The sequence below is a fragment of the Leptopilina boulardi genome, unplaced genomic scaffold (genome assembly GCF_019393585.1).
Source record: "Leptopilina boulardi isolate dan_hultmark-lab unplaced genomic scaffold, ZJU_Lbou_2.1 LbouV2_280, whole genome shotgun sequence".
Lineage (NCBI taxonomy): Eukaryota > Metazoa > Arthropoda > Insecta > Hymenoptera > Figitidae > Leptopilina > Leptopilina boulardi.
In genome coordinates, this window is record NW_026137841.1 from 2,198,083 (window position 1) to 2,210,651 (window position 12,569).

A 12,569-nucleotide genomic window follows, 5' to 3' on the forward strand; every position below is an offset into this window, starting at 1 on the left:
AGAATACGAAAATAAAAATTGTAGACTTTAAATATAATTTGCTGCTGCTTGCAGAAGTTAAATGCTTCCGTATGTGCGCGTCTGTATAAAGATGATAGTGAGCTACGGCACGGGCCATCAAACAGCGCGGTCCACTGTCTTAATAGCCGGAGATTTATAGTCCCAGAGACTCGACACAACGCTCAACATCGGGTCTAGCACAACTTTACTTAAGGATGTACGAAGCACGCTAAAAGAGAAACAGAAACACTACCATAAACAAATACAAAAATACCAGAAACATAAAACACTGTTGAGGACTTTACTGACAATCAATTATTACTTTAATCATTTATTTCTCTATAAAAATACTTGTATACATTAGACGAATCAAATAAAAAAGACAGAATATTAACAAACAAAATATCTTAATAAAATTTAATATAAAAAAATCCAAGTTAGTTGAATTGTTTAAATTCTATCAATGAATCATGAAAAAAATTTACCAATTCATTAGTAAAGTTTAATTAATTTTTAGCAAAAAGTACATTTCTAATTCAAATTAGAACTTTCAGTAATCACGATGAGACACTAAGAAAATAATAATAAAGACTTTAAAAGTATTAAAGCATGGAGTTCGTAGAAGATAGGGTCACCGACCCATCGAGTAAGAAATTATCAATGTGAATTTCAAATATCATTAGAAATGAGAAATGTTTTTTTTTCTTAAGGTACTTTCGCGTGGCTGCTAGCTGGAATTCGATGATGTAATTAAAATACATTTTATATGATAAATAAACAATATTTATTTATCATGTCTATTATTCACTGTTCCTCACTGTCGTTACTGGTTTTCTTTTTTAAATAGGTTTGGATAAAGTTTACTCAAAAAGTAATTTCAATTATTAGCTGGTAGTGAAATTCAAATTCTCTATTACGACTAGAGAAAGATCCTTGCCCGCTAATAATGTGAGCGGAGCATCTCGACAGTGAGCGGAAAAAGTGGTGGCCATCTGTAATCCGCCGTTTAAAATTTTGAATAAACTGTGACATACGCAGGCAGATATGTGCTTAAGTAAAGTGCCATAAAAGTAATTCATTTAATGTAATTCTCTGAAAGGAAGAAAAAGTGAAAATGAACAAAGATCTGAAATTATCTGAAAGGTCCAAGACAAAAAGATTAAAAATTGAGGTTTTAGGCTTAAAATTGTAGCTCTTGTTTGATTTGCCATTTCTGAGAAATTTGAGATGATAGAACGAGTATCGAAACATTATCGCTTTTTAGCACGCGTTGTGGTGTGGATCGGAGGCAAAGATCGCGTGCAAAAAAGTCGACGACACGCGCTTACGTTACAGCTGACTGAGGAAGATCGTTTCTGATCCTTGCCCTTCTTTCAGTATCCTTGAATGCCAATATATACCGTTACCGAGTTTCTTATCTCGTATCAACCAGGATGTATTCGTGACCTTTTTGACAAGTCATTCGAAAGTACAGTTTTACTAATCTTATTTTACTTTCATATGAATAAACAAGAATGTTATCATTGTTAAAAAAGCACTTTAAATTCATATTTTCTTCTCTTTGCTTTTCCTTTTTAAGAAAATGTTTTTTGTGAATCCAATTCGCACGATCATTATTTACAGCGAAACCTGTACTACTCTCAAGTCGATGATAGGAGCAACACCATTAAATACATTCTCTGTGTCATATCATTAGCTTTATCTGAGAGAATGTTCTCCACAACGATTCACACTCTTGTTTCTTGCCTGCCTGACACTTTCAAAAAGTCAGGTATCTGAGTTGCTCTTCAGAAAATGTTGTTCAGCGATTCAAAACTAATGTCTTCTCGATAAAATTTATTTCTCTAAGTACCAAAATGTATATTAAAGGATATCGCATTTATTCTGTACGAAATTCATTAGCCTAAATCGTATACATTCAGAACAGTTTCCCATGTGGTAGAAATGAGGCATGTATAAAAATTATTAATTCCTATTGTTCTGAGTTTATTTGAGTCGAAATAAAAAGTAAGCACTTGTATATTACATAAAAAGAGCTACTTCTTCGAGTGTCGCTCTTTCAGTCAGTGGCAATTATTTCTCAAGCATAAGACCCATAATTAGCATCTCATTGGCTCATTTCTCCCGTATGTAAATGCAAATGCGAATATTATTTAAGAGCAGATAACCCTTGCTTTTTTCTCACTCGCTTCTTTATCACGGGTTGACTTTCCTCGCACGCGTGGGTATTGGTTCGTTTCTCGATTTGCTTGCTTGCTTGCGTTGCTCTTCTCATTGCGTGGACCCTCGCCTCGTTTCGTTTACGACGCTCGCTAAGAAGAAGCTGCTCTTCGTTTATCCGCCCACCGACTGTTGCCTCGAGTACTCTACGCTGCGAAAGTACCTTGGCACACCTTCCTGTATTTATATGGGAATACTCCACTGGAATTAGCACTGCCACTGATGTTCTCAATCTTTTTCTCTAATTCGACTAAATTACTATTTTCTACTATTTTTCTATACTACAAATATCCTCAAAATCTTCTGTTACAGAAGAAAGGTGGCGCGAAATAAAGAGATTTTCATGAAATATTCTAAACGAAAAGGATTCCAAGAAGGTGTGTCAAAAGGATTTACATGCTAGTAGTTTGGTAAATTTCGGTAGTTATATTCTGTAATAAAATTTACTTTTAAGTACGAAATACATACATTTACCTTAGTATAACGTATTCGTTCTATCTACTGATTTTTTACAATGTTTTTCTTTGATTCATTTTCTATGTGTCAATTTTAAGTTATTTTAATATTATAATATTAAGATGACTTAAAACTCAAAAATGACATGAAAAAGAAAACAATGGAAAAAAGACTAGAAGCGACGTGTGGAATTTGAGCCATTAAAGTAAGACTCGTTCTCACATCAGAATAGAGCACTTTAAAAGCCAAGGTAATTTCCAGAGGAGAACTTTTCAGTTCTGAGAAATTATGGGCAAAAAGCTCAGTTGATCGACTGACAGAAAGGAAAAAGAAAGAGAGACAGAGAAGAGAGCTGAACAAAAAACCACCAGCGCTACGTGCCTCTTCTTCTTTACGATAGAAGCTCATTGCTCGTAGATTGCGATTGGTTACGGGCGTAATGAAGCCACGCCAAGTTCCTTTGGCCACAAGTGGACGCAATACCGATCGCAAAACGATGTCGACAATAGAAGCTTAACTTCTAAACTCACAAAATGAAATTTCGTTTCAAAAATTATGTTCAAAGCCATTTAACTATAATATTACATACTCGTAATGTCTGTTAAGTGGCAACTTTTTGTTCAAGCTGTACTATTTTTCTCCTACTACACTGAAAAAATAGTATTGAATCAAGAAAATTTTACTTGCTTCAAGTAAATTGCGGATGAGTATATTATGGGATTTGTTCAAGAAAATGATTATCTTACAATAATATATTTTGGAGGAGAACATATGTTCTTGATCCAAGGAAATATGGAATTCGACCAAGAAATTAATCAACTCATAAAAAATGTAAAATATTTTAATTGAAGAATAGTATACTTCGATACAAGTGGCCAATCGAGCGTTTTACTCATTGCCAGTGAAATGTAATTTTTCGGCTTTGAAAAATTTAAGAAAAAAAATTTTTTAACATGAATCTTCCAAAATCAATGTTTCTTTTTGAGAAATAAATTTTTAAAAAAATTCATGATTTATATAATAGGTTAAGTTTCACATATTTATTCTTATAAATAATAAGTAAATATTTCCAGATATCATTTTTCCATTATACATCTTACTGTAAGATATACCAAGTAAGTCACCTATTTCTGCAGTGATGTAATTATCCATTTGTTGTTTCTTTGATATTCGGTATTTAATGGTTTTAAAAAATATTGAGGATAGATCAATTAAAATTTCTATGTGCCGGTACAATATTGTATGGCTTAAGAATTGACGGTATTTTCTCAGGTAATAAGCCTTCTAATATTTCGTATCGTCATTATGTACCTAAACGCCAATTGTAAAGGGATATTGGCGATAAAGGTATTATTCACATTTTTCTAAATAATGTGAGATAATCTCTTTTTAATCGTTTTTTCAATTAATTGTATTTATGAGGTAATTGTTAGTGAGCAACATATTCTTAATTCTTTTACACGGAAAGAAAACTTGTAATAATATTTAATATTTTGAAATCAATTTTTACTATAGTTGGTAGCATGTCATGGAAACTAACGGATTTCATTAATTATTATCACTTTTAAGAAAGCCCGAAATAGAAACAATATTATATAATATAGTTAGAAAATAAAAATTATAGTAAAGTCATTTGAAAAATTAAAATTTTACTATAGGAAACTCAAATGACAATTATTATTATGAATTTTAGAAATATCATTCTAAAATGATTACGTTAATTGCTTCAATATTTTTATATTTTGGTATAGCCGATACGAACATTTCAGAAAGAAGGTTGGGGAAGAGGGGTCGAAGGCAATCGAAGGCAATTGAGCGAGTCTGAACGAATTTGACCGATTGCTAACGAAAAGTCACGATGATTACTCCTGTATTTGGCTATTTTTTCCATTCATTCTATTTCATTGTATTTCTTTAATAAATATTAAGATTAAACTGAATTGAATGTGGATCTTATAACCGAGCAACTTAAAAGTTCACATAACGAGTAGTAATTAATTTTTAAAAGTAAAAACATTTCTCAAAAATTGCTAATAAAGTTTTAAATATTTACTCAATTCACAAAATAAGAAATTCATAATCATTGTTACTTTAAAAACTGACCTCTTAAACGTTAGTTTAAGTTAGTTATTGTTTTCTTATGAATATTAAAAAATAATAGCGCATAAAATTTAAACTAATAAATAAGGCGTTTCTCGCAAGAGGATTAAAATCTATCTTCTTAGTATATAAGGAAATTTTCTACCTTCGTGAAACATGTATATAATATAAGTGTGTTCTAGTGTGATAAGTTAGGTAGGGATATATGTTAAAAAAGTCAAAGCGAACCTGCGTGCGTGTGTAGTTGTGTATATAAACCATACCTGCATCCTCTACTACAATAGAGAACAATTAACAACGATGACCCAATCCTTCGACAGGTAGCAAATAATGAAAATTTTTTTTCTTTTATTTTAACGTAGTTTTCAATTTTTCGTATAGTTTTAGCAAACAAAATCCGCGCTTTTTAATTCCGCTTCCCTTTTTCATATAGTTTTAGTAAAAATAAGAAAACTTTCTCATGAATTTTAGAATAGTAATTTTAATTTCTGTTAAAACTGTTTCTACAAAGCTTTTGCTAAAAATATATTAATTTTTAATAAATAGCCTTAGTTTCCATGATTTGTTAAAGAATATACTAAATTTTTATATCATTTTTAACATTTATTGCAAAGGATTTTCTTTCCGTGTGAGTGTATTTAAAAGGCCCACTTCCCAATCTTATCTTGATCAGAAAAAGCAGGATCATTTTAAATATTTATCCTCCAAAGTTTTAAGATCCTTTCAAAAGACTAGAAAAAATATGTCTGCCATATGTTATTTCATACTAACCGCTTTAATTACCCGCCTGAGTCTATTTTTGAAACGCAACAACATTTTTCAAATAATCTCATTGTGGGTAACTATAGGCAATTAAAATTTTTTCCAAAGGAATTTTTGTTAAAATATTAATGCAAAATGTTTTTAACAACTGTTGTAATGTTTGAAACAACTCAAAATTACAGATAAACAGGAAATCTTTAATATTGAATAATTAACATGCACAGTTGAAAAAAAGGCTCATTTAAAAAATTCAATTTTTTAAATTTCAACTACATTTGTTAATTAAAAAGCAGTAAGTTATAGTATATTATTTATACTAATAGAATATAGTAATGAGTACATTAATTGGCTTTAAGAAACTTAAGGTCAGTTCCTGAAAGGTGTTTAAAAAACATTAATGTTTAATGAATTGAATAATTGGTAAATAAAAAAAAATTAAGAAAGTTTTGAAAAACCACCATAAAAAAATAGTTGTATTGTTGTGGAAAGGAAAGGCAAAATATAAGTATACGGACAAAATAAAAAGCTTAAAAAAGCCAAAATGAAAGCTTAGAATGTACTTTATTTTAAGAATTTTAAGAATATCTCTCTATGTTAAAAAAAGATTTCGCCTCTGTCTCCAGGATTGTACTAACCATGTCAAAAACATACACACTAAAGCGTCGATCGAGAACATGTCAGTTGACGACAGAGCTTACTGGTAAATGGTTGTAAACAGGTGAAACGGGCGGAAGGGAGTGTTATGTGTGACGTCAGTGTCGTATGAACGTATTTAATATTGAACGTATATTATGTACCCCTCTAGACAAAATAATTTTAAAAATTTAATTTTAATGGAAATCTAGGTCCGCATGAAAAGGGACCACTTTTTCAATTTTTTTAGGAGATAATCGCAATTATCTAAAAATGGTTCAGATGTTTGATTTCTTTTATTGTTGAAAATAAAACGATAAATTTTATAAAAATTTTATTTTTTGATTTTGGTTGAGATTTGAGACCAGTAGGCTGCACGGCGCAAAACTTTAAACGCCTGTAACGCCGCCATTTTGCAATATTTTTAATTAAAATATTATTATACATAGCTTATATTGTACACTTTAAGGTATGCTTTATTTCAATTCAATAAACTTTACTACTTTTTTGTAAGAAAATCTTGAAAAAACGTGCATTTACACGAGTTTCCCCCTTGAGGACTGCTCAAATTGTTCGAAATTTAATCAAGAATACACTCATGCAGATAAGTTCAATGAGACCAAAGTGGTCTCTTCATGCGGACGTACACACACCCAACTAGCACGTAAAATTACTGAAATATTACAGTAACATTATCCGGTAATATTACCATGAGGCGGACATTTCAGTATCACTGTAATATTACAGTAATGTTACCGGGTAATATTACTGTAATATTACGTGCTACTTGGGTATGAGCATTTAATAATGTTAACCTTTATGGGACTGAGGAAAAAAACACCTTCTATGGGCGGACGAGTTACCCGGGTGCCTACGTTTAATTTATTGAAGATTTTATATCAAAATGAGTAGTTCAATTAACTTTAAGTGTAGTGGACGTTTCAATGATAGTAATAATCACATAATATGAATACATATTAAAAAGAAGTCTTATTTTAAGGCCGAAAATAGGTCTTATTTTAAGAGGCAACATTTTTAAGGCAGCTTTGCTGAATTTGCGCAATGCAATTTCCATTATAACTACTAGCGCTGATTTTAGGACTCATCTTAAAATAAGATTTTCTTTTTGCTAATAAAAAATTATCATTATTAGTTGATTATTAAAAAACTGTCAAATCAAATATAAAAATGTAAGAAATTTATTTTTTATTATTTAAAATACATTTTTAATACCAATTAATTTTATTCAAACTTCATTTTTATGGTAATTTTTAAGTTAAAAACTGACGATTTCTTATGAATATTATTATTTAACTATAGTAACTAAATTACAACTAAATTATATTTTATATAAAAAATTATGTGCATTACTATAAAAATTGTTTAATGTAATTTTTTATAATTTTTTAATAGAAATTTCTACATTTATCTGCATGAAATGTATAGAGGTACCTTGTCCGCCTTTTGAGGGTGAAGAAACTTTATTTATTATTTGTGAATAAATAAATAAAAAATGTACATTATAAATAATATTAAAATACTTTGTATGGATAAATTTGAGATGTCAAAAAACCTTAGGTCGATACGATTTTAAAAATTATGAAAAAAATCAATTTGAAAATGCAAAAGGTACCCGGGTACCTCGTCAGTCCTATAAAGGTTAATAACGTTAAGAAATTGTTTAAAATAATTTATCGAAGCTTTAATAAATAATACATTGTAATTTTTGCAGTTTTTTCTATTATTTATTTCGTTTAGGTTAACATAACCTCAACTGTCAACATTTATTACATTGATTTTTTTTGTTGCTTTCCATATATTATATTTATTTTAAAAACGTAAAATCCGGTAATATATACTGCAGTAATTTGTTTACGTATATTTTAATTTTGAGATTGGGCGAATAATGTGCAGTCCCGAGATTCAAAGCAATGCAATTCTTATCAAAGTTTCGCAAAATTATTTTAAACAAGTTCTTAACGTTATTAAAATTATTAAATGCTCATAAACAACAAAAGGAATAAAAATAACTGAAAATACATATGTCATGATAATCACAAAGTGTCGCCATCGGGAGACAAGAACTGAAACATTTTTCTCTCCGAGTGACGTGACTAAATGCATTGCACATATTACGGGGTGCTGACAACAACTTATAATCAGTATTGCTCGAGGTGTTGCCAATGTCCACGTTTCATAAACTTAAACTTTTGCCTGTTAAATACAAGCAATTACACAGAAAAAACCTGGTCTCGAAGTGCAACAAAAATGTGTCAGGTTGGTGGCGCCACTGTCTATGTCGTTTAGAATTGGCTCATTTTGAGTTGCATCAAAAATGAGACTAGGTTTTTTCTGTGTATAAGAAATTATTTATTTAAATAAAAATTGTTTATGGAATTTTAAAAAATTTGAAATTGTCGAATATTATAGTTAAAAACATAAGTAATAAGGAAAAATAAACTTACCAATGAATCCACCTCCGGATCTGCTATGTAGTAAGGCTTTTCTTGTCTAATCTGTAATAGAAGAAGAAAAATTATTATAAATGTCATAAGAAATATATATCTGACGCTACACGGCAAAAAGCACGTTAGCTCTCAAAACAGAATTTTACAGGAAAGGCGTTTAAAGTCGAGTGTTCTGATTGGCTGAGACGCGCCAGAGAAAATCAGCCCCACTACCTTACTACTACATCGTTCCTACAGCTCACGGATACGACAAGTATACCAGTAGTAGTGGTGGTGGGGATGGTTTCCGTAGTCCGTGGTAGAACGCGATTGACATGGTCATGTTTAAAGCTTTATTACAAAAAAACTAATAAAAAAAAATACAATTTTTGACATTTGTATATGAAAGAGCAACTTAAATACTACCGATTCGCACATAAAACTGAAAATTAATTTTTTGGGAGCTAAGGTGCTTTTTGTCGTGTAGCGTCACATATATTTGATCATTTTAATACAAATACTGATATTAGTATTACGGTGATCCGATTATAATATTAATAAAAATTAAATCTGTTTTATTATTAGGTATGATAAAAATAATTTATTACATGAAAAATATAATTAAATATTTTAAGTAACGCAAGCATAATTACGCGTCTTTGACGCCTGTTTTTAATACGTAAAGTGAGCCTTTCTAATTGATGCGTGAGTGCGCATGTGCAGAAATATAAAACTGTTCTTCACCTTCAAAATAGTTCCTACATCGTCTGCTCTCTCCTGTTTGAGACATTTTTACTAGAAATACAAATAATTTCCTTTTTTTCCCTCAGATAAAACGGTAATGTTAGTAGAAACATACCCATACGGACATTTTTTCAAACATTATTTTTGAATTTCTGTGGCTGTATTCTTGAATTTTTTTTACGATTTGCTGCACAAATAACAGAATATTTGTGCAAAAATCGTTCTTAAATATCATAACTGGAAAAAAATATCCTCAAAATATGGTCAAAAATCGCATTTGAATTTTTACGTGCAAAACAAGTAATAAAAAATTTTAATTAATAAAATAAAAAAAGTTTAAATGTTGAGTACCTACTTTATAATTTATATTGCTCATTATAATTAATAAATTTAATTAGAAAGATTAAATTCATACATTTAATTATTTAATTGAAATTAATTAATTATGTAATTAATTACTTTCTTAATTTAATATATAATAACTATGTTTTTCTAATATCAATAATAATATCAATTACGTTAAAATGCTTTAAAATTAAAATTATTGACAATCAATTATTTGATTCGTTATTCAATATAATTGAATTTCATTAAATTGTTTGATTCTCCCGCCACTTATGAAAAACGGGAATGAACAATACGGCGCTTTCGGTCTTGTAATCGAAGTACGGTGGACGACAGAATCGCCCATCCTGTTATATATAGAGATCAGTGGAATGGAAGTTCTTCTCTTGCGCACCACTATACTATCGATGAGAGTGTATAGTAATGAAGGTGTCTTCGATTATATCATACTGTCAATTCCTCTTCGCAGAATGTATAGAGAGGGACTAGTTTCTTGCTATGAATGTTCTTTAACCGATCGCTTCACGTTTTTCGACGAGCCCCAAGCGACCGCCATAGCGCCGCACAGGTAGGCTTAGATTACAAATTGTAAACAGTTCTCCCGCTATTTATACATGTACTGCCAATCTTTCCTAGCACACCACCTCACTGATAAAACGTTCTCGAAAAACATGATATAATACCAGTCTCTAATCCTTGTACGATGAATATTAGGATGGTCCAAAAATTATGAAAAGAAAATTTTAGAATTATGTACCGCGTGGGAAGATTGATAGATTAACATTGACTGAAAACTTGCAATATTTTTAATACCAACGTAGTTGCGAAAGCTAACGAACCGGTGCTAGTGTTCCTTTCCCATGATTAAAAATATTTTTTTAGAAACATCTTAACAAATGTTTAACATAATTGAGAGGTCAATTATAATGATTTTAAATAAAGAAAAATGTTTCGAAATTTCATTTTTGAAATCCGACATACTTTATGAATCATGTGTAAATTAAGTGTCCTAGTTCCTGTCCACCTTAAGATTGGTTTCATAGTTTGGCCACGCATTTATAATTACGAATTCCGTCCTTTTTCCTGAATCCTATTTAACGACAGACGATCTCCAGATAACTATTTTTTTCGTAAATACAAATCCCGACAATTAAATAGTGAAATTAAACTGTTTTATTAATCAATGTAAACTGTAATATCAAAATTTAATACATAAATAGTAGGTATAATTAGTAAACGAAGATAGACAATATAATGTTCTGTAGTATAACGATCACAGCTCTTGCATTGAATCTATTTTATGTCTGACCAGCGACTGGGACATTCACCTTAAAATGTTTTCAAAAAAAACTTTGAATTTGTTCCAAAAGTCAGTTTTGGAAAATTATATAAATAATTTTTTTTAGTGTAGATGCCCCTGCAAGATACACGAATTGAAATGCTTCAAGTCTTAAAAATAATCCATGTCTTTGAAAATAGAAGTTTCCTGGTTTTAAGTTCATAAGAAATTTAGAATCTTCGATTTAGCTTCTCTCTTATAAATTATACATATTGTTGTAAATAAATTCTGTGTCTGAATATCGTCTCGTCACGCTTTTCGTCCTGAAGAAGTAACATTTTAGTTATTATTTATTTCGAGTGAGATAAATATTTTTAACCATTCCCACAATAGGTTTTATACATTGGTTTAAAAATGAAAGGACACTTTTTCTTCTAAGAAAAGTCAATCAGGAGATAAATAGGTGCTAGAGGAATGCTGTAAAAATAGTCGTCAGAAAATGCTATAAACTTTGAATATGCCGACTTTCCCTAAACATCAGGTTTGTAAAGATCAAGATATTGATACAGCCTTGACTTTTTCTTTTAGAAACTACCTGCGAAACTGCCCCCTCAAATTGTCTAAGAATCAAAGATGGCAAGATAAGAAAATTTGTCCTTTGGAATATCTATTTACTTTTAAAATTCAAAGTTGCTTTTAAAATAGATTTAGGGTTAGATGTCATAAATTATTCACCCACACAATTCCAAACTATTCGTTAAATAATATTTTATGCTTTATACACGGAGAGAAAAATCAGCCTTTTAGAGTATACAAAAGTTTACCTTTAAGACACAAAACTTTTATATGCTACATATGCGTAACATTTGAGTAATTTTGGTATAAACTTATGTCTTTTTACTATGAAACTTGTCTATGCTGATAAAGTTTGTCATGTAGCCCCTTATAGTATACTTATTATACCGTAAATGCAGGCGCGCCAAGCGAAGATCGCACCTAGCTCATCATACTCCGATTGCAGAAGTTCTATGCTTTTTCGGTATTAGACTCTTGCAACAGACCTTTTCATGCTGATCGTTCTGTCCTTATCTAGCGCATATTATGACGCATGAGTTGGAAGAGGACAGAATGACCAGCATGAAAAGGTCTACTGGCGAGTAGGTAGGCGCGGCCTAATCGTCAATTGCAAGAGTCTAATACCGAAAAAGCATAGAACTTCTGCAATAGTAGTAGGATGAGCTAGGTGCGATCTCCGCTTGGCGTTGTTGCTATTAAATCATATTTTTCTTACTATAAAAGCATATATACTATGTATCTTTAGTACGGATAAATATTATACTAAAAATTCTCAAATATTTGCTCCATTAGTAAGAAAAGTTCATACAAAAGTAGCAGAATAGTCTTTCATACACGGAAAAAATGAATTCAGTAGATTTTACAGAACTATCACGGAGTAGCGGATACAGCTCTTTACGAAACTGAGTGTTGTAAAATGTCACGAAATATTCAGGATAAACTCCAGAAATATTCAGCATAAACAACGAAAGTTCTGTAGTTTATCCGAAAATATCCATCACATTTTA

General features: G+C 30.5%; 1 protein-coding gene across 3 annotated transcripts in view; it reads right to left on the reverse strand.

Annotated features, from left to right (window-relative positions):
* Positions 1-12,569, reverse strand: part of LOC127282118 (homeobox protein homothorax) — a 388,123-nt gene that overhangs the window by 341,853 nt on the left and 33,701 nt on the right. For all 3 annotated transcript variants that reach the window (XM_051306201.1, XM_051306200.1, XM_051306202.1), the window contains exon 4: positions 8,637-8,687. In XM_051306201.1, coding sequence (XP_051162158.1) covers positions 8,637-8,687 — 51 coding nt within the window. The remainder of the gene's footprint in view (positions 1-8,636; positions 8,688-12,569) is intronic.